At 42.5% G+C, this 20,617-nt stretch overlaps 1 protein-coding gene across 2 annotated transcripts in view; it reads right to left on the reverse strand.

The window, feature by feature from the left end:
* Positions 1–5,190: 5,190 nt before the first annotated feature.
* The window catches only part of DDX47 (DEAD-box helicase 47), a 268,148-nt gene continuing 252,721 nt past the window's right edge, over positions 5,191–20,617 (reverse strand). For both annotated transcript variants that reach the window (XM_063940384.1, XM_063940383.1), the window contains exon 12: positions 5,191–5,759. In XM_063940384.1, the coding sequence (XP_063796454.1) occupies positions 5,634–5,759 (126 nt within the window). In that variant the 3' untranslated portion in view covers positions 5,191–5,633. The remainder of the gene's footprint in view (positions 5,760–20,617) is intronic.

A 20,617-nucleotide genomic window follows, 5' to 3' on the forward strand; every position in this document is an offset into this window, starting at 1 on the left:
ATTAGGCTAGTTTATAGTTGGTATCACCCACTTGTAGGCCTGTAATGTGGTCGTTGGCCCTAATAGCCCTAGCCAAAGCCTCAATACAGAGTACAAAATCAGGAGGGATAAAGGGCATCCCTGCCTTGTCCCATTGCTAATAAGAAAATCATCCGACAGAACCCCTATTAACCCGAACTCGAGCTGACAGCCTTGCGGAGAGATAAGACTATGCAAAGCTTGCGGACCCAACCCAATGTGCTCCAGCACAGCCCTCATGAACTCCCAGTCGACCCTATCAAAGGCCTTTTCGGCATCTGTTGATAATAATATAGTGGCGGTCCAACATTTAGAAGCTAAATGTATAAGATTGAGGAACTTTATGGTATTGTCTTTTGCTTCACGATCCGGGACAAATCCCATTTGATCATTGTGAATAAGGGAGGGAAGAAATTAATTTAGCCTGAGAGCCATTCATTTTGCAAAAAATTTAAGATCCACATTAAGCAGGGAAATGGGTCTATAACTGGAACACACTGAGGGTTTTTTCCCCTGTTTGGTAATCACAGTAATTTGGGCTTCCAGTGATTGGGCAGAAAAATGGGTATAAGCCGACATTGAGTTAAAGGCCTGTACGAGCCTGAGGGCGAGAATATCTTTAAATATTTTGTAATAAACGGCTGTGAAGCCATCAGGGCCTGGGCTTTCACCCGAGGGTGTAGACGATATAACATGCTCTACCTCTTGCAAGGTAAAGGGTTTTTCCAAAGAGTTACTGTCAGAAGGGGCCAGTTTAGGGTATGCCACTTTTTACAGATACAGCTGGAGAGGGGCTACCTAAATTATATAGAGAGGAATAATAATTTTTGAAACAAGTTGCTATCACAGGTGTTTTGAAACAAAGAGCCTGTACTATTTTTCATAGTGGTGATGAAAGAGAACGCCCTCTGGGTCCTAAGCGCTTGTGCCAACAAACAGCCTGGTTTATTACCACACTGATAATATTTATTGTTGCATCTACGCAGAGAGAATTGGGTTTTGTTGTTGAGAATATTCTTCAGTTAGGTCCCGGCCTCAGTTAACTCTACTAAATCAGAAGAGGATAGGGAGGATTTATGAAGCGTCTCCAAACGATTAATTTTATGCAACAAGGTGGCAGTTAGAGCCAGCCTATCTTTTTTCACACGAGAGCCTAATTGGATCAGTTTGCCTCGAAGGACGCATTTATGTGCCTCCCAAAGAGTCCATTTTGAGAAGTCCGCAGTGTCATTTATGGCAAAATAATCAGACAGCGCCTTGTCCAGTTCACCCTTGCGGCACTTATCGTGAATTAGGGATTCGTTAAAACGCCAAGTCCATTGGCCAGGGGGCCGAGAGGGTCATAAATACTGGGGTCGTGGTCTGACCAAGTTATGGAACCAATGGAGGTGTCTATTAACAGGGGCAGGTGTCTATGGCTCAAAAATAAGTAGTCAGAGAGAGTAGGCCTGGTGTGGGTGAGAGTAAAAGGAAAAATCCCGATCAGATTTGACCATCCAGGAATCGGCAAGTTGAAGCTCATGAAACACCCTCCTAACCCGTCTGTGTTTTTGTTTGGGAAATTTCAGAGTGATCGGGGAAGTGTCAATGGTCCAATTTAAGTCACCCCCCAAAAAAAGATAATACCTGTAAAAAAAAGAATCAAGGCGGGGGAAATAGGAGCGGAAAAAAAGACAGTTGGTCCTGATTAGTGGTGTAAATCGCTATGAGTGTGTAGGTTTGGGAGAATATAGTACAATTAACCACCAATAATCTACCAGGAACCGATTTATGGACAGAGACATCAGTGACCTTCAGGGATTTAGAAAAAAGTAGAGACCCCCTTGTATTTACTCTCAGGGTTGTTAGAATAAAATGCAAGGGGGAATCTATGGTTGATAAGGGAAGGGCGGCGGGCAGAAACATTAAAGTGCATCTCCTGTATGAAAGCAATATCCACCTTGTCCAACCACAATGACCTAAAGAGATGGGACCTTTTTTCAGGGACATTGAGGCCCTTGGCATTAATGGAGGCTATCTTGAGCCTACCAGGAGCAGACATTGAACATATAACAGTACATTTGAGCAGGGAACTCGGCTAGGCCAATAGGGAAAATGAAAAGTCAGAAAAAAGAAAAAGGGGAAAACTACAAAGTACAGAAAGAGAAAACATCAACAACAGGAAAAAACCTGCCATGGGAGGACTGGTATATTTACAAACCATAAGTCCCATAGTGCACTATGGCCGGGTGCGGGAACGGGGCAAGGGAGTTACCACTTCAGGCACAAAATAACTAAAAACAGTAAGAAAAACAAAAACTGTCAGCAATTATAGAGTGTACAATAGCGTAAACACCATAGAAAAGTCCAGGCAAAAAGAAGAAACTAAGGCGAGGGATTGGGGGGGGGGGGGGGGGGGAAGAGACGGGACAATAGCTAAATAAGGCAATGCAAGACATGTCTCACCCATCGTACAACACCTGGAAAGTTCAAGACCTCTGCAGGCTTAAAGAAAAAGTTCTAGCTTCATGTCAACTGGGAAGAAAGAAATCTGGTAACGGCAGAGCCTGGATCAGCAGCAGGAGCCGTAGAGATCTTCTCTTTAGATGTATGTACTACTCGCCAGGATGCATCGTTTCCAGAAGGCTGGGACCTTGATGGACGGGAGACCGAGACCATAGCAGAATGTGGGGAGGTCGGATGGGGTATGCAGGGTGTGGATTTTCCCGGATGAGGAGACCTGAAGACTAAAAGGAAAGCCCCAGCGGTGTTTCAGTTGACGTTTACGGAGTTCCTCCGTGAGGGGCCGAAGAGCTTTCCATTGTTGGAGAATGTGCCAGGAAAGATCCTGGTAAATGGCAATCAGCTCGCAGTTAAAGTCCACTCCATCCAGTCGATGCACTTTACCCATGATCTCCTCTTTTTGAGAGTAGTAGTGCAGACGGCAGATGACGTCACGGGGGCAAGATGTGGGGAGCCCTATTAAATGTTATAGTATTAGTCTGGTCTTTTTCCAGAACCTCGTTGAAGATTTTCGTCAGAGCGTCGACCAGGCCTGTTTGAGGGACATCTTCAGGAATGCCTTTCACTCGTATATTATTCCACCTTCCTCTATTATCCAGATCTAACACACGGGACCGCAGTGACCAGATTTCATCCGATTAAGCCGCAATAACATCGGTGAGAGATTTCATGAACTCATCAGCAGAATCACGATGGTCTTCCAGTGTGCACACTCTGTCAGAAAGCTGAGAAATATCATGTTTAATAGATGCCAGCTATACGCATGGTATCCTGGAAGTCCTGTTTGGTAGGTAGAGCCTTCATGAAAGTTAAAGTGTCCTGAAGGGCCGTGTCACCCTGAGTATGTGAAAGTGGCTGGCCCATGAGTAGAGGGGAGACAGGTGAGGCGGAATGACGGGAAGAAGGGCTGGAAGGAGAGAAGTCACCGGAGGATTTAGCAGGTGTAGGGTGGAGGAAGGATCTCATCCCCGTCTGGGACGCTGTCTCCTTAGGTTGTGAAGAGTTTCCTTTCTTTTTCCGGATCTAACCATACTGAAGTTAGAACATGTATGAAAGTGAGGTCACAAGGCGCAGAGACTAGCTTCAAGGAAACTGCACAGTGTGCTGGTAAGTGCCGTCAGTGTGGTGACTCCCAGTGGAATGGCATTAGCATAGCATTAGGCAGGTATCCGTCTCCAGGACAGCGAAAACATATCGGTGATGGACCACTTCTCTCCACGTGAGAGAAGGAGACGGGGCAGCTACCAAGCCACCAATGCACGGCAAATGTCCCGTAGCGGCCCGTATGTCCGTCCAATATTTAAATACAACTGAGAATAATAAAGGTGTAAAAGTAATTCAATGTATATAACAGAAACACTAGAGGGAGCTCCAGCCTCAGAAATGCACTGCACAAGGAGAGTCAATTGCAGTATAGTGAGAAATTATATATATATATATATATATATATATATATATATACACATATACAGTGTATGTATGTATGTATGTATGTATGTATGTATGTATGTATATATATTTATATTTATAAAGAAAAAACCACCAGACTCCAGCACATAAATATCATGGAGGAGACCACTGTGGCAACCAGAAAGAAATGAACTGCCAATTTGATCCTGCTCTGGAGGGCTAGAGGTAATATGGGGAAGTTACACTGTTCACCGACCTGTGTGCAGAGTCCAATCGTCCCTGCTCACCTCTATTTCCATAATAAGATGGCCGCAGCTTGTGTGTGAAGGAGAGGGAGGTCGCAGCAAGCGGGCACCTCCGTACTCCCAGTGAGTGAGGGCTGACTTCGGGGCAGGGCGCCGGGCCGATCGGCCAGTGCAGGGGAAGCCGCGTCTGCTGTGTATGGAGCGGGGGCTGTTCAGCGGAGCAGCCGTGCAGGCAGAGGCGCGGTGTCCAGCGGGCGTTGGGGTCGGCCGGAAAGCCGGGCAGGTAGCAGTCTTCTCTAACCACTCGTGAGGGTACCGGCCAGCAGAGAGACTCAGGGGACCAGCGGTGAAGGAGGCGTCAGATCGCACAGCGGGCAGAAGCGGCGCCAGCCCCGGGGAGGCAAGAAAAATCCAGTCCCAGGCTTGACCAGGGGAGACAGGCCGCAACCCGCAGAGAGGTAGGAGACCCCTCCTGGCTCTGCAAACCTGCCTCCAGCGATGTGCAAGGCGTCCAGGCACCTGTTACGCTAGCTGGGATCAGAGGTGAGAGGAATCTGCCCCAGTAAAATGCTTTTTAGAGCTGCTGTGGCCGGAGCGCTCAGAAAGCACAACTTGTCCCAATGGCTGCCAAGCCACGCCCCACACTGAGGGTTTTTTTTTTAAATCATTCATGGAATGTAGTCCTAACGTTTTTAAAAAAATGTGTGAGAAATATTATTTCTCTGAGTTACCAAGTAGAATTGCGTTTATTCTTATTAAGAGAACATTTTTTCCTGTATTATATTTTCTGTTAGTTACAAGAACATCTATTTTATAAATATTAAACACTGTTGAAACTCAACTTGATCATATTTAGTGCTGTACTAAAGCAGAAAATTTAATTGTAACAAAGGCTGTTACTTTTAATCACTCATTACAAGTAACTGTTGTTACAGCATTCTTGACCAGATTTGTGCAATTAAATGTCAACCTCAGTTTTTGAGCAAAGAAAGTAAATTACACTTGGAAAACCACATTAAATTCCTCTTATCTTATAATGTTTTATTTTATACATCTTCCATCTATTGGAAAGTTATGCAGTATTGTTCACATAATTGACAGTAGATATGTAACATTAGTTACCTTGAAATGGACCATTTCCAATAAAACAGCTACAAATACGAGATCTCCAACAGAGCAGATCAACTTTAATTCAAACTGATATTTTCACTTTAAAGCAGCAATTGGGCGTCCTGCAATAACAGGTTTTTAATGGGTGTCTTCGTTAGGCACAGCAGAGTTAAGCACAAGTCCTTACATTTAGCAAGATCCAAGTATGTTGTTCCACTACAGTGTTCAAGAAAATTGTACAGACAAGTTCTTTATTGTACACATTCGATGTTTAGGCTGCTCTGCCTATACATAGTCCAGATTGTAATCCGTTAAAATAGCCATGCCATAAATGCAGTTGTTAAATCATCAGTGGACCTTTTTTTTGAACTTCCCTCCTGTTACTTTTTTCCTCACTCCAGAAGAGCCCTCTGCATCATCTGCGTCTTCCTCCCGTGGACGCTTTTTCTTCTTTTCTCCATGTTCTCTTAATTCCTTGAATAACAAATAAAATGTAGGTTTAGAATGAGTGAAACTTCTGCATGTCCCATACAGATTTATTTCTTCTAATTTACAGCATTACTTAGTGGTGGTGTTAATGAGCAATTACTGGTTAATGCTATAAAGTATTTAAATCTACATAACCTGACTTTACAAGTGTGCCTACTTTCACTATTAGGAGTTATTCACTGTGTACATAGGCTACATATCATTACAGTGATGCATTATGAATATATTCAGATAAAAAAATTACTGCCCATGTGAATAAATCTCTAAAAGCTAGGTACACTAGACAATTATCTGTCCAATCTGGCTTTTTGGTATGAAAATCTGGTAATGCATAGAAGCAAGTGACAATCGACCTTTTGCACCCACAGTCAGACAAATTAGTAAAATCAATTTAATTTCATAATTTTATCTGAATGACCATTTATATTCATTTTCCAGTGTTTGGGAGCAAATTATCGATTGTCATTTACTCTCATACATCACCAGATTTTCATACCAGCCAGCCAGATTGGACAGATAATTGTACAGTGTATACATAGCCTTAGAACAGGATTTATATACTGTTCAACAAACCATCCATGTACCCTACAACAACAAAAATAATTTAAAAAGGGGAGGGGGTGTAGCCTTGACAACCATGGGAGGAGTTCAGTACTACTGGGTTCAACCCACCCTGGGTGAGATGTGTGGTGAATGCATCTCGGAATGAATCTACTGCAGTTCCCCCTCTACTCAGGAAAAGCATTCTTTAGTCACATACTGAGTAACTCGCTAAAAAGGAACACGTGGGAGATGTGACTAGCTAAAGAGATTCCATCAATGTCCATAACTATATATTCAAAGATAAGATGCTTATTGAGGATGATTTAAAATTAACCCCAATGCATTTGCTGCCTCCTCCCCCACTGCCATCCACTTATCCTGCAGGGACTCAAATACCAGCATCTCTGCTAAGAACTTTGTCAACAGTAGAAAACAAACATCAAGAGCATAATCAGGTTGGACACACTGTAACCCTGATAGATTCAAAGAATGGGATTACAAAGATAATGTTTTCTTTTATCCTATCCCAAAATGGCTTCTTTGGATGGCTACACAGAGTTGCAGTGCATACACCTTCCAACCGAGACTGACACCCTTACCTGCAAAAATATTAAAGATTTAAAAGTTCGTAAAAATGTACATGGAAGACCAAGGGACTGCCCAACACAGTTGCTCAGTCAAAGCACCACATAGCATTACCCACAATGTGCTCACTGATCTGATGGAATGTGCTTTGACAATTTGAAGGAATAGGTTTTCCTGCTCCAATGTAAGCTTGTCTGATCACTGAACCATCTAGCTATAATCTGTTTGGAAACAAATATGGGATTATCAATCATGCCCTTGGACTTCAATAATGCAGCCAAAACCTTTGCGAAATCACTCAGAGCAGTTGCCAGAAAGGAAGAGCACAAAACTGAATGAATGTGACTGGACCAAATGCAAACCTGAGAGAGCATTGGTGACTCTACAAGTAAGCATTCTTGAGATCCAGAAAATCCAGACACTCGTTCTTTCAGTGCTATTGATGACAAAGCTCAATGGTTCCATCTAGAAATTGGCTGTCTGAATATAAGCATTCAGAGACTTGAAGTTCAAAACTTGAGGTTCTAAACAACCCACTTGGGTCCAAAATCAGGTTTAGAATAGACCCCCTCCTCCTCTGCTCAACCCAAAAACAAAAGGATTATGCCTATGGACAGTATCATGTAAATATTGACTTGCATGGTTAATTTCACTGATCTTCACAACTGCTTATCAAAAAACATTTAAGTGGAGATCGGCAATTTACAATGTCCATACACAAAAATCTTGAGTTGAACTAAACCACTGAACCTGGAAAAGAAGCAGTCTAATTTCTACTACAGCTGAGGCCTGGTAGATCGATTTCCCGTTACACAGACTGTCTGTTCGCTTTTGTTGTTGGCTTCTTTGCAGACCAAGCCTGTTTTACTCTGGATTGCACTCTATGTGCAAGTGAACTGAGGACGTCACTATGATTAGGTAAACTCAACAGCAGGAAAGAAATCTTCCAAATCTGTAAACTGGCTAATGACACTATCCAATTCCAGGCCATATAAAACAGATTTACTGGATTTACTGTCTGTATTACCCTTAAGAGTGGGATAAGAATGGTAGTGGCATTAGTCAAGAGCTATGGGATTGCCCAGTTTAGATGGATGTTACTATTTTTCAGGGTCCTCTTTTATAAAATGGGTCGAGAGAACATAGTCATGGATGCCTAAAATGTTGTTTTACAATTAACCCAGGCTTTGCAGAACTGAATTTCAAACAGCAGGAAGAAAACAAAGCAATATTTTTTTTTCCCTTGTAAACAGTGCATTATCAGGATTCACCAATTCTTCAGTCTGAATGTTCAGTGCTCAAACTTAAATCATCCACCCTGTGGCTTAGCGGAGTTATTATCACACATAGTTCAGCTGGTGAGCTCAGGTGTCTATGGGCAGGAATAAAATCATTAAAAATTAAAAATTATTCTGTTAATGGGACATAATCCTATCTAGTGCTAAAATGTAGTACTGATGAAAGTTTAATCTGTAAGTGTGTGGATGTAAAGCACTCTTTAGGCAGTGCAATCCACAGAAGGTGTAATCAAAATGTGCCATACTAAATATCAGGGTGTGCCGGTTTAAATCAAATGATTTTTTTTTACATCATTGCTTTAAATCCCATTCACTTTTTTCCCAATGCTGTACATGTGTGGAAAGAATTAGAGGATAGTTTGAAGGAATTAAATCTGGACAAGCCAAGTATAAAGACATTTTTGGACCGCTATAATCAAGCATTGGGACCTGCACATTTTCTTGCTTACTTGATGGACCCACATCACTGTGTTAGTTGTTTAACTGCAGAATAAAAGTTAGAAGCTCTAAAGTTTGCCAAAGAAAAATATCCACATTCAAATACCCTTCTACCAACACTAGTCAAGTTCCAAGCAAAAGTAACCCCGTTTACTGACCTCTTGTTTGACCACAATGTGTCAAAAGTGGACTAATAGATTGGTGAAAAATACACATTGGTTCAGAAACTGTAGCTGGTAATAAAAATATTGTGGTAGCAGTAGAGCAATTGCTAACAGCTGCAGCATCATCAGCTTCAGTAGAAAGAATATTTTCGACATTTGGGCCCTTATTAGGTTTGTTAGCAAACTGTGCCATGCCATGATTCATGGTTAAACTGTCAAATCTTCTAAATTGAGTATATAAAAATTACAGTACTTTTAAAGAACTTTGTATTATTGTTTTTAGGAAAAAAAGGGTGGGGGCCCTGGTCTGCACACCCTATTACTAACAACGGTGGTAATTCTGAGCTGATCGCAGCAGCAAGTTTGTTAGCAATTGGGCAAAACCGTGTGCACTGCAGTGGGGTGGAGGGGGGGGGGGGGGGGGGGGGAGATATAACATTTGCAGAGAGATTTAGATTTGGGTGGGTTATTTCGTTTCTGTGCGGGGGTAAATACTGGCTGCTTTATTTTTACACTGCAATTTAGATTTCAGTTTGAATACATCCCACCCAAATCTAACACTCTCTCTGCACATGTTATATGGTTACACAAACCACGTAGATCCTTAAGAGCACGAACTACATCCAATGAAGCATCTCCCGCAGAGAGGTCCGGTCTCTGAAATGCTGGAAACACTATTTCTTCATTAAGATGGAACTTAAAGAGACCACCGTAGGAAGATATCCAGATTTGGTTCTAAGTACTGCTCTATCTGGATGAAATACTAAGATAAGGGAGACAACACATCAGTGCTCCTAAATCTGATACTCTTCTAGCAGAAGCCATTGCCAGAAGAAACAGCACCTTGGCTGTTAACCATTTTAGAACCACCCATGACAGTGATTCAAATGGAGCAACCTGAAGAGCCCTGAGAAATAAGTCTACATTTCAGGGAGCCATGGGAGGAACAAAAGAAGTTTGAATGTGAAGCAATCCTTGGAAGAATGGGCCTAATTCAGATCTGATCGCAGCAGCAAATTTCTTAGCAAATGGGCAAAACCATGTGCACTTCAGGGGGGCTGGGGCAGATATAACATGTGCAAAGTTAGATTTGGGTGGGGAGTATTCAAACTGAAATCTAAATTGCAGTGTAAAAATAAAGCAGCCAGTATTTACACTGCACAGAAACATAACCCACCCAAATCTAACTTTCTTTGCACGTTATATCTGCCCCCTGCAGTGCACATGGTTTTGCCCATGTTCTAACAAATTTGCTGCTGCGATCAGATCTGAATTAGGCCCAATGTGCGGATATCCTGCAGGTATGCAATTTTCTTTTGAAACCATACAGATAATGCTGACACTGGTACCTTCAAGAAAACCATGTGTAGATCCCTGTCGATTCCTGCTTGAATAAAAGCTAGAATTCTAGAAACTCTAAAGGATCCAGGATCCCAACTATTAGCAGCGCACCATTGAAATAATCCAATAACAGATGCGAGCAGAAGGCTTTCTTGCTTTTAGCATTGTCTGGATTACCTCTTGTGAAAACCCAGGTGGCTTTACAAGGGAGACCTTGCCCTGCAGTCCCGAAGACCAGCCGCAGCTATACCTAAGATGGCACCCAGCGTCTCAGTCAGGGAGTGAGGGAGAGTGGAAGGCAGCTCCAGGGTGGGAAAATCTGCTCAGAGATGGCGTCCTGGGTCAGGGAAGGGGCTACAGGTCAAGCGCAGGCTCCCCAATGCTAGTCCTCACCGCCTGGTCCTAAGGAGTCTTATTAAACTGGGTGTTCGTACACCCGACCTGGCAGATACAGTGGGGTCCCTGATCGCAACAGTGTCCACGCCAGCGTTGCAGTCCGTCTCCATAGACTGCGAATGGAACGCGATTTAGTAGCGGGTCCCGCCTGGGGGACCCTCTTACCTCCTCCCCGTGGCAGCCACGCGAACCAGGAGAGCGTCTGCGACCGTGTGCCTAGAGCCGGAGCGTCTCCACCGCAAGTACCCAGGAACTGAGCCGCGGGAGTATTAAACGCCGCTTTGGAGGTGATAGAGCCGCAGTGCTGAATGTCACTGTGACATGTAACAGTGCTGAGGCCCTTAAAGTCTTCTCAGAAAGCTATTTTCAGGGCCGCCCAGCGCAGCTCTCCTGTTGTCTAGCCTCTGCAAGCACCAACTCGAAAACTGAGCTCATAGTGCCTGGAGGTGGGGTTATCGAGGAGGCCCCAATGTATCCTGGGACAGCTAAAGCTTTAACCTGTTGGTGTCTGCTGTATCAAGATCCATCTCTACGTCCCTGATGTATTCCCTGTGGAACACAGTGTACCCGCTTATAATAATTACATATATATATATATATCTATATATATATATATCTATATATATCTATATCTATATATATATATCTATATATATCTATATCTATATATCTATATCTATATATATATATATATATCTATATATATATATATATATATATATATATATATATATATATATATATATATATATATATATATATATATATATATATATATATATATAGTCCATAGCAGCCGGCACTCCTGCTCAAATCAACAACGGGTCTCCGTGCACAAGTGTAAGAAACTGCATATACCCCTCAGAAGACACGGCACTGGAGACTGCTTGAAAAAAGCATCACTTGTATTGCAGGTAAACGAACGTTTCGGAGCTACCGCTCCGTCCTCAGTACCATACAAGGTTGAACGCTTTTTTCAAACAGTCTCCAGTGCCGTGTCTTCTGAGGGGTACATATATATATATATAAATGCAAAATGTATAAGTGTGCGCTCATGTGGATCAAATATAATCTGTAGTAAAATATTAAAATATTTTCTTAATATTAAAATATTTTCACATGCATTCCTCACAAACACGGTTGGCAGCTGATAAATTATGGCGATTAGAATGTGTAAAAAATAGAAGTAATCAGCGCCTAATAATGCCTAGAAAATGACGGTGGGAACATAGAATGTTTTTTTCACTAAATTTCATTCTATGTCCCCACCGTCATTTTCTAGGCATTAATAGGCGCTGATTACTTCTATTTTTTACACACACATATATACATATATATATATATATATATATATATATATATATATACATACTGCTCAAAAAAAAAATAAAGGGAACACTTAAACAACACAATGTAACTCCAATCAATCACACTTCTGTGAAATCAAACTGTCCACTTAGGAAGCAACACTGATTGACAATCAATTTCACATGCTGTTGTGCAAATGGAATAGACAACAGGTGGGAATTATAGGCAATTAGCAAGACACCCCCAATAAAGGAGTTGTTCTGCAGGTGGTGACCACAGACCACTTCTCAGCTCCTATGCTTTCTGGCTGATGTTTTGGTCACTTTCGAAAGCTGGCGGTGCTTTCACTCTAGTGGTAGCATGAGACGGAGTCTACAACCCACACAAGTGGCTCAGGTAGTGGAGCTCATCCAGGATGGCACATCAATGCGAGCTGTGGCAAGAAGGTTTGCTGTGTCTGTCAGCGTAGTGTCCAGAGCATGGAGGCGCTACCAGGAGACAGGCCAGTACATCAGGAGACGTGGAGGAGGCCGTAGGAGGGCAATAACCCAGCAGCAGGACCGCTACCTCCGCCTTTGTGCAAGGAGGAACAGGAGGAGCACTGCCAGAGCCCTGCAAAATGACCTCCAGCAAGCCACAAATGTGCATGTGTCTACTCAAACGATCAGAAAGACTCCATGAGGGTGGTATGAGGGCCTGACGTCCACAGGTGGGGGTTGTACTTACAGCCCAACACCGTGCAGGACATTTGGCATTTGCCAGAGAACACCAAGATTGACAAATTTGCCACTGGCGCCCTGTGTTCTTCACAGAGGAAAGCAGGTTCTCACTGAGCACATGTGACAGACGTGACAGAGTCTGGAGACGCCAAGGAGAACGTTCTGCTGCCTGCAACATCCTCCAGCATGACCAGTTTGGCAGTGGGTCAGTAATGCTGTGGGGTGGCATTTCTTTGGGGGGCCGCACAGCCCTCCATGTGCTCGCCAGAGGTAGCCTGACTGCCATTAGGTACCGAGATGAGATCCTCAGACCCCTTATGAGACCATATGCTGGTGCGGTTGGCCCTGGGTTCCTCCTAATGCAAGAAAATGCTAGACCTCATGTGGCTGGAGTGTGTCAGCAGCTCATTGTAAGGGCTTGTATTTTAAAGTGTTGCTTGGATTTGTAAGTGTATGTGAGTTGGAATCAGCAGAAGCAGGAGCTGGAAGCCGAGTGAAAAGGAGGTGCAGTGAGCTGGAACAACTGCAACTGCTAAATGGAGTATCGGTGCCGCAGGAGAGGTCCCACTCAGAGGGGGCACTGGAGTACTACGGCTGCATAAAAGCGAAGGACCAAGAACCGCACAAAGATAGATAAGTATAAGCCAGCTTAATTATTGTATAAGTGAGTGTTTGCCCAGATTGTTTGTCTTCTACTTTTTCTTTCTTTTTCTTTGAGTGTAACAGGGAGTTAGACCTTACAAACAATATGGGTGGGGCTGTGATTGGGGACCTCACTCAGTGCATGTCGTGCAAGATGTATGCACACCTGGAGCTACCGGCCCAGTGTGATTACATCTGCACGAGGTGTTTGCGAACGGTTGCCCTGGAAGCCCAGGTAGCTAATCTAGAGCAAACCGTTACGCGACTGAGGGAGATTCACAATCTCAAGCGAAGTTTAGACAGAACGGTGGAGGAGTTGCAGGAGGGGTCACTGGTAGAAGAGGATGATGATCAGGTAGCCAGCTGGGTCACAGTTAGAAGGAAGAAAAAGAGGGGGAGGCTCGACATCTCCGAACTATCAAACCTGAACAAATTTGCCCGACTGGACGAGGAATCGGAGGATAATAGTGAAGAAATGACGGTGCCGGAGGAGACTGCTCCCTCTAGCATCCAGAGGAGCGGCCCCTCTGGCGCAGTTGGGATAAAAGATAGTGAGGTACCTAGTCAGATGGTGGTGGTAGGGGATTCTGTCATCAGGAAGGCAAATAGGGCAATCTGCTTCCGGGACCGTGATCGCCGTACAGACTGTTGTCTCCCGGGTGCTCAGGTACGGCACATCGCGGACCGGGTAGATAGATTGTTGTGAGGGGCTGGGAAAGACCCGGCGGTCTTGGTGCACGTTGGCACCAATGACAAAGTTAGCGGCAGGTGGGATGTCCTTAAGACTATAGGGACTTAGGAAAGAAACTTAAGGCAAGGACATCTAAGGTAATATTCTCCAAAATATCACCCGTGCCATGCGCTAGTCCAGGGAGGCAGAGGGAGATTAGGGAGGTAAATGTGTGGCTTAGGGATTGGTGCAGGAAAGAGGTTTGTGTTCCTGGAACACTGGGCGGACTTCTCAGTCAGGCGCCATCTCTTTTGTCGTGACGGATTGCACCTGACTGAGGGGGCAGCGGTGCTGGGGGGGGGGGGAGGAGGATGGTTAGAAGGTTGGAGGAGATTTGAAACTAGGAGCCTGGGGGGAGGGTTTAGCTAGAAACTATAGGTCATGCAGTGAGAATAGTGGGGATGGCGGTAGCAAACGAAATGGGGGAGAAGTTGGGGGGAGGGCAAGAGCAGGAGGTAAGGGTGCTAAAAGAGATTTTACCAAAGCACTAACCAATGACGACTACAGGTTATCATTGCTACATAAAGTGAAAGATGTCCCTAACGCAAGGGAAAATACTTATCTTAGTTGTATGTATGTAAACGCTAGAAGCATTACTGGTAAAAAGGGCGAACTAGAAATACTTGCAGCAAGCAAACAGTATGATATTATAGGCATTACTGAAACTTGGTGGGACGAATCTCATGATTGGACAGTCAATCTAGAGGGCTATACACTGTTTAGGAGAGACAGACTAAATAAAAAGGGTGGAGGGGTGTGTCTTTACGTAAAGCCGTTTTTAAAACCTGATATACGGGAAGATATTCAGGAGGGGACTGTAGACACTGTCGAGACATTATGGGTAGAAATTGCATGCAGGGAAAAAGGAATAAAAAAGTTAGTATTGGGTGTATGCTCTAGGCCGTCTGGTATCAACGTATCTGATGAGGAATTGTTACTAAAGCAAATTGAAAGAGCAGCAGGAGTAGGAGACATACTAGTGATGGGAGATTTTAACTATCCAGAGATAAACTGGAAAAACGATTCATGTGATACTGCTAGGGGCAATAGGTTTTTAAACACACTTAATGATAACTACTTAGTTCAACTAATTGAGGAACCAACTAGGTACAATGCAATCTTAGGCCTGGTATTAACAAACAATGGGGATTTGGTATCAGGTATTATAGTAGGGGAACCCATAGGAAACAGCGACCACAATATGGTCACATTCAATATCAGTTTTCATAAACAGCCCTATACTGGCTCAACTAGGACTATAAACTTTAGCAAAGCGAATTTTGAAAAGATGAGGGTATTTTTCAGGGATATTGAATGTGAAGGTTTGTTTTTAGGAAAAAATACTACGGAGAAATGGGAGGTACTAAAATTCCTGCTAGCTAAAAATACTCTCAAATTTATTCCTACGAGCAGCAAAAAAAGGAATAAAAATCATAAACCGATGTGGCTTAACAAAAAGCTAAAAGGAACTTATGGGCAAGAAAAGGCGAGCATTTAAAAAAGACAAATCTGACGTGGAAGCAGAGTCATTTCAGCACTATAAGCAATGTAACAAAATATGCAAAAAGGAAATAAGAGCGGCTAAAGTAGAAACTGAAAAACTAGTAGCAAAGGAAAGCAAAGCGAATCCCCAAAAATTCTTTAAATACATCAATAGCAAGAGATTAAACAAGGAGAGTATAGACAAGTTGGGAGTCTTAAGCAAAAATGATAATGACATAGCAGACACACTAAATGAGTTTTTTTCAACAGTATTTACTAGAGAGGACCCAATTCAGGGACTAACATATAATCTCAATAATGAGAATATCCCACTGATAGGTATTTATTTAAGTGAGCAAGTAGTCTGTGACCGATTAAAACATTTAAAGATTAATAAGTCACCAGGTCCCGATGGTATTCCCCCAAGGATTCTAATGGAGCTTCACTCTGAACTTGCAAAACCGCTATTTTTGATCTTTAAGGATTCAGTAATATCAGGTATGGTTCCCAAAGACTGGCGTATAGCGGAAGTAGTGCCTATATTCAAAAAGGGAAGTAAAGCTGAACCAGGCAATTATAGACCAGTTAGTCTTACATCTATAGTGGGGAAAGTATTGGAAGGTATTCTAAGAGATAGTATTCAGAAGTTCCTTGAAGTCAATAAGGTCATTAAAAGGAATCAACATGGGTTTATGAAGGACAGACCCTGTCAAATCAACTTACTTGGCTTTTATGAAACAGTAAGCGCAAACCTAGATCAGGGTAAAGAGGTGGATGTAATCTTTTTAGATTTTGCCAAAGCATTCGACACTGTACCACACATGAGACTTATCTACAAGCTACAAGTAACAGGGCTAGGAAGCACAATATGCACTTGGGTCAAAAACTGGTTAGATAATAGGGACCAGCGCATTGTGGTTAATGGATCTTTTTCAAATTGGACTGAAGTGCTACGTGGTGTGCCGCAAGGCTCAGTATTAGGACCACTATTGTTCAATATTTTCATTAACGACCTAACAGAAGGTCTAGAGAGCATGGTGTTAATTTTTGCAGATACCACCAAATTGTGTAAAGTTATAAATGCGGAGGGGGATGCTGAGTCGCTTCAGAACGACTTAGTTAAATTAGAAGCTTGGGCAGCGAAATGGAGAATGCGCTTCAATACAGACAAGTGTAAGGTAATGCACTGTGGTAACAAGAACAAAAATAACACCTACCTACTAAATGGGGTAAAATTAGGGGATTCTGTACTGTAAAAGGACTTAGGTGTCCTCATAGATAGCCAACTAAGCAGTAGTACCCAAAGTAGGACTGCAGCAAAGAAGGCTAATAAGATATTAGCATGCATAAAACGGGGAATTGATGCTAGGGACGAGAGTATTATACTCCCATTATATAAATCACTTGTGAGGCCACACCTTGAATACTGTGTACAATTCTGGGCAACTTACTACAAAAAGGATATCCTGGAGCTAGAAAAGGTTTAGAGGCGGGCGACCAAACTAATTAAGGGTATGGAGACGCTGGAATACGAGGAAAGGCTTGCAAGACTAGGCATGTTTACACTGGAAAAGAGGAGATTAAGAGGGGACATGATCAACATTTACAAATATATAAGGGGACAATATACAGATCTTGCGCAGGACCTGTTTTTGGTTAGATCAACACAGAGAACTCGTGGACACTCGCTCAGGTTAGAGGAGAGGAGATTCCGCACAATACGGCGTAAAGGCTTTTTTACGGTAAGGACGATACGTGTTTGGAATTCCCTGCCTGAGGGAGTTGTAATGGCCGACTCAGTCAACACTTAAGAATGGGTTAGATAAATTCCTAATGGATAATGATATCCAGGGTTACGGGGCATAGTCACGCACTATGATTATTATAAAAAAGAGGGGTAAAATGTAACGGCAGTCATCAACTTCAGTCAAAATTTTATACAAAATAATCGTGCGTAGGAGACCAAAAATAGGTTGAACTCGATGGACAATTGTCTTTTTTCAACCTTAGATACTATGTAGGCATTGATGCTATGGACTGGCCCGCCCATTCCCCAGACCTGAATCCAATTGAGCACATCTGAGACATCATGTCTCGCTCCATCCACCAATGCCACGTTGCACTACAGACTGTCCAGGAGTTGGCAGATGCTTTAGGCCAGGTCTGGGAGGAGATCCCTCAGGAGACCATCCGCCACCTCATCAGGAGTATGCCCAGGCGTTGTAGGGAGGTCATACAGGAACGTGGAGGCCACACACTACTGAGCCTCATTTTGACTTGTTTTAAGGATATTACATCAAAGTTGGATCAGCCTGTAGTGTGTTTTTCCACTTTAATTTTGAGTGTGACTCCAAATCCAGACCTCCATGGGTTAATAAATTTGATTCCATTGATCATTTTTGTGAGATTTTGTTGTCAGCACATTCAACTATGTAAAGAACAAAGTATTTAATAAGAATATTTCATTCATATTTAGGATGTCTCGTTTAAGTGTTCCCTTTATTTTTTTGAGATATATATATATATATATATATATATATATATATATATGTATATATATCACAAACACTGACTCATCACAAAAACTCCTGAACCATAAGGCTGCACTTTCTTGCAGTTTTAGAGCAGTCCATTAGGCAAATAGGGGAGCCACATCCAGCGATGTTTGACAGTGTTTAGGGGTGGCAGTTGATGTGGCGGAGTGCTCTGCAACTGCCACTGCTAGGAAGTCCAGGAACAGAGCAGTGTTTCCGCGCCCCTGCACGACTATGTATCGCAGACACCATGCATTCTTTATAACCCCGGCTTGGGGGGACTCTCTCACCCCTTTTAGACCCTTTGTGGGTGGAGATTTGAAAAATCCCCTCTTAGTGGGTGCCTATGTTACAAAAGCAAGCTAATGTCCAAATTTCAAGTTCCTAATCCTTATGGTTTAGGAGATTTTGTGAGGAGTCAGTGGAATTTGATTATACTTTATATAAAAAAAGTGGAAAAAGCTAAGTGCTGCGAACACTGTCCGGAGAGGGGGAGAGAGAGAGAGAATATATATATATATATATATATATATATATATATATAGGTTGATTCAATGCACTGTTCAGCCCTCCAGAAATCCTGGATTAATGAGGAAGTGGTCGAATACTTAACTGTAAAATTTCCAGTCTGCCTTGTGATCTACACCCTTCCAAAGGTGCACAAATCTATGAACAATCCACCATGGCAGCCCATAATTTCATCCTGTGGGTCGCTATTGCAGCCTTTGGCAGTATTTGTGGATCACTATCTTCAGCCTTCTGTAAAATCTATGAGAAGTTATATACGGCACACTAATAACTTTCTGAAAGGTCTAACCATTGTATGTGACATCACCTCCGAATGTTATCTTGCCACCATGGATGTTAGTTCACTGTACACAGTCATCCCACATGATGAGGGGTTGGTGGCTGTACGACGCGAGGCCTTGATAGCTGGCCCATATCAGGGCCATCCAATAGAATTTATACTGGAATTGATTGGACTTGAGTTGACACAATCATTTTCAATATCAAGAGGACTATTTTATCATTTTCAATATCAAGAGGACTATTTTATTCAATGAACAGGGACCGCGATGGGGTCGAATTTGGGGTTCGTAAACCTTTATATGGCGAAATATGAAGCGGAGCACATCCTTCCCTGCTTCCAAGGTCAATTTGATCTATTACAAGAGATATATTGATGATCTCATTTTGATATGGCGAGGTACCATCGATTCATTATATGCTATGGTAGATGTGCTCAACAGATTGGACAGTCCAATTAGATTTACTGCAGCCATTAGTAATGTTTCCATTGATATTTTTGGACGTCACCATTCTGTATAAACCACCTGTTCTTGAATATACGTTATTCAAAAAGCCGACTGATCGTAATACCCTTTTATGGGCAACAAGTCACCATCCAGACAGACTGAAATCCAATGTACCAGTCTCACAGTTCTTAAGACACTTCGGAATAATTCTGATACTACGACTGCTGATTCCCTGTTGGAAGAGTGTGCAGGTTGATTTCTAGAATGTGGGTATAAGAAGGCTGATGTACGAAATTGTCTTGCAAAGGCACCTAGAATGCACTTTTCCTTCCAGACACACCAGTGGGTCCAATCGTATGATTTTTAAAACAAGCTGCAATACTAAACTACATGTCGTAGAAAGGTCAATCAAGAAAAACTTGCCTTTATTATCAGCTCGGATCCAAAGTTCAATACTCTAGGCTCAAAACCTCCCCTAATAAGTATAGAATGTGGGAGTAATTTGAAAGTTATGCTACTAAGACCATAAATGAAACCTGGTCCGTCTTGTGACATGTGGCTGAACAAGCGCCATGACTGTTTTAGATTCTACAATGTACCACATGTAGATCCATGGTAACTGGACAATATTTTTGTCATCCACTTTATGGTACCAAAATCAAGTTGCGACACCACCTCACCTGTTTATTAGACCATGTTATTTACTACCTGATATGTCCATGTGGTAAGATGTACGTCGGAAAGACAGTTCAGCCCTTCAGAGAGAGGATGAACCAGCACAGGTCCTCAATTCACTTGGCCTATTTGACTAGCAAGACTGATAAACCTGTAGCGGCACATTTTATACAGCAGAAACACCAGCTTTCAACCCTACGGTGTATGATAATCGACTGGATCCCTCCTCTGGTACAGGAAGGAGATAGAGGAAAACTGCTTTTAAAAACGCATAGCGTATTGGATCCATTTTTTGGGAACTGCATCACCCAAGGGACTGAATGAGCAGAATCCTTTGAATATGTTCCTGTGAGGTGGGATTTTTTGGGATAGAATCCTTTGATGTGACGTTATTTTTTGCTTTTTGAATTTTTTTTCACAGTGCTGGTCTGTCTATTGTCTGTTAAGCGCATCATTTACAACATCCTCTGACTCCATTTTTTTCATATATTTTTTGTTTAGATGTTGTGTGTGTTCACAAGTGATTTTTTTTTTTATTATGTATGTCATTTTAATATGCATCTCACCTGGTTGTTTATTGGGTGGGATAACCTCCTTCAGATATATTGTTATGTATACTGGGGCAATTATATGAAGACTTTGTATAGCTCTGTGGAACTGTACTTACCAGGCTGACAACCAATTTAGTCAGTAATCGATATATATTTGTATATCTTATATTTTATATATTTG

The sequence above is a fragment of the Pseudophryne corroboree genome, chromosome 9, assembly GCF_028390025.1.
Source record: "Pseudophryne corroboree isolate aPseCor3 chromosome 9, aPseCor3.hap2, whole genome shotgun sequence".
NCBI lineage: Eukaryota > Metazoa > Chordata > Amphibia > Anura > Myobatrachidae > Pseudophryne > Pseudophryne corroboree.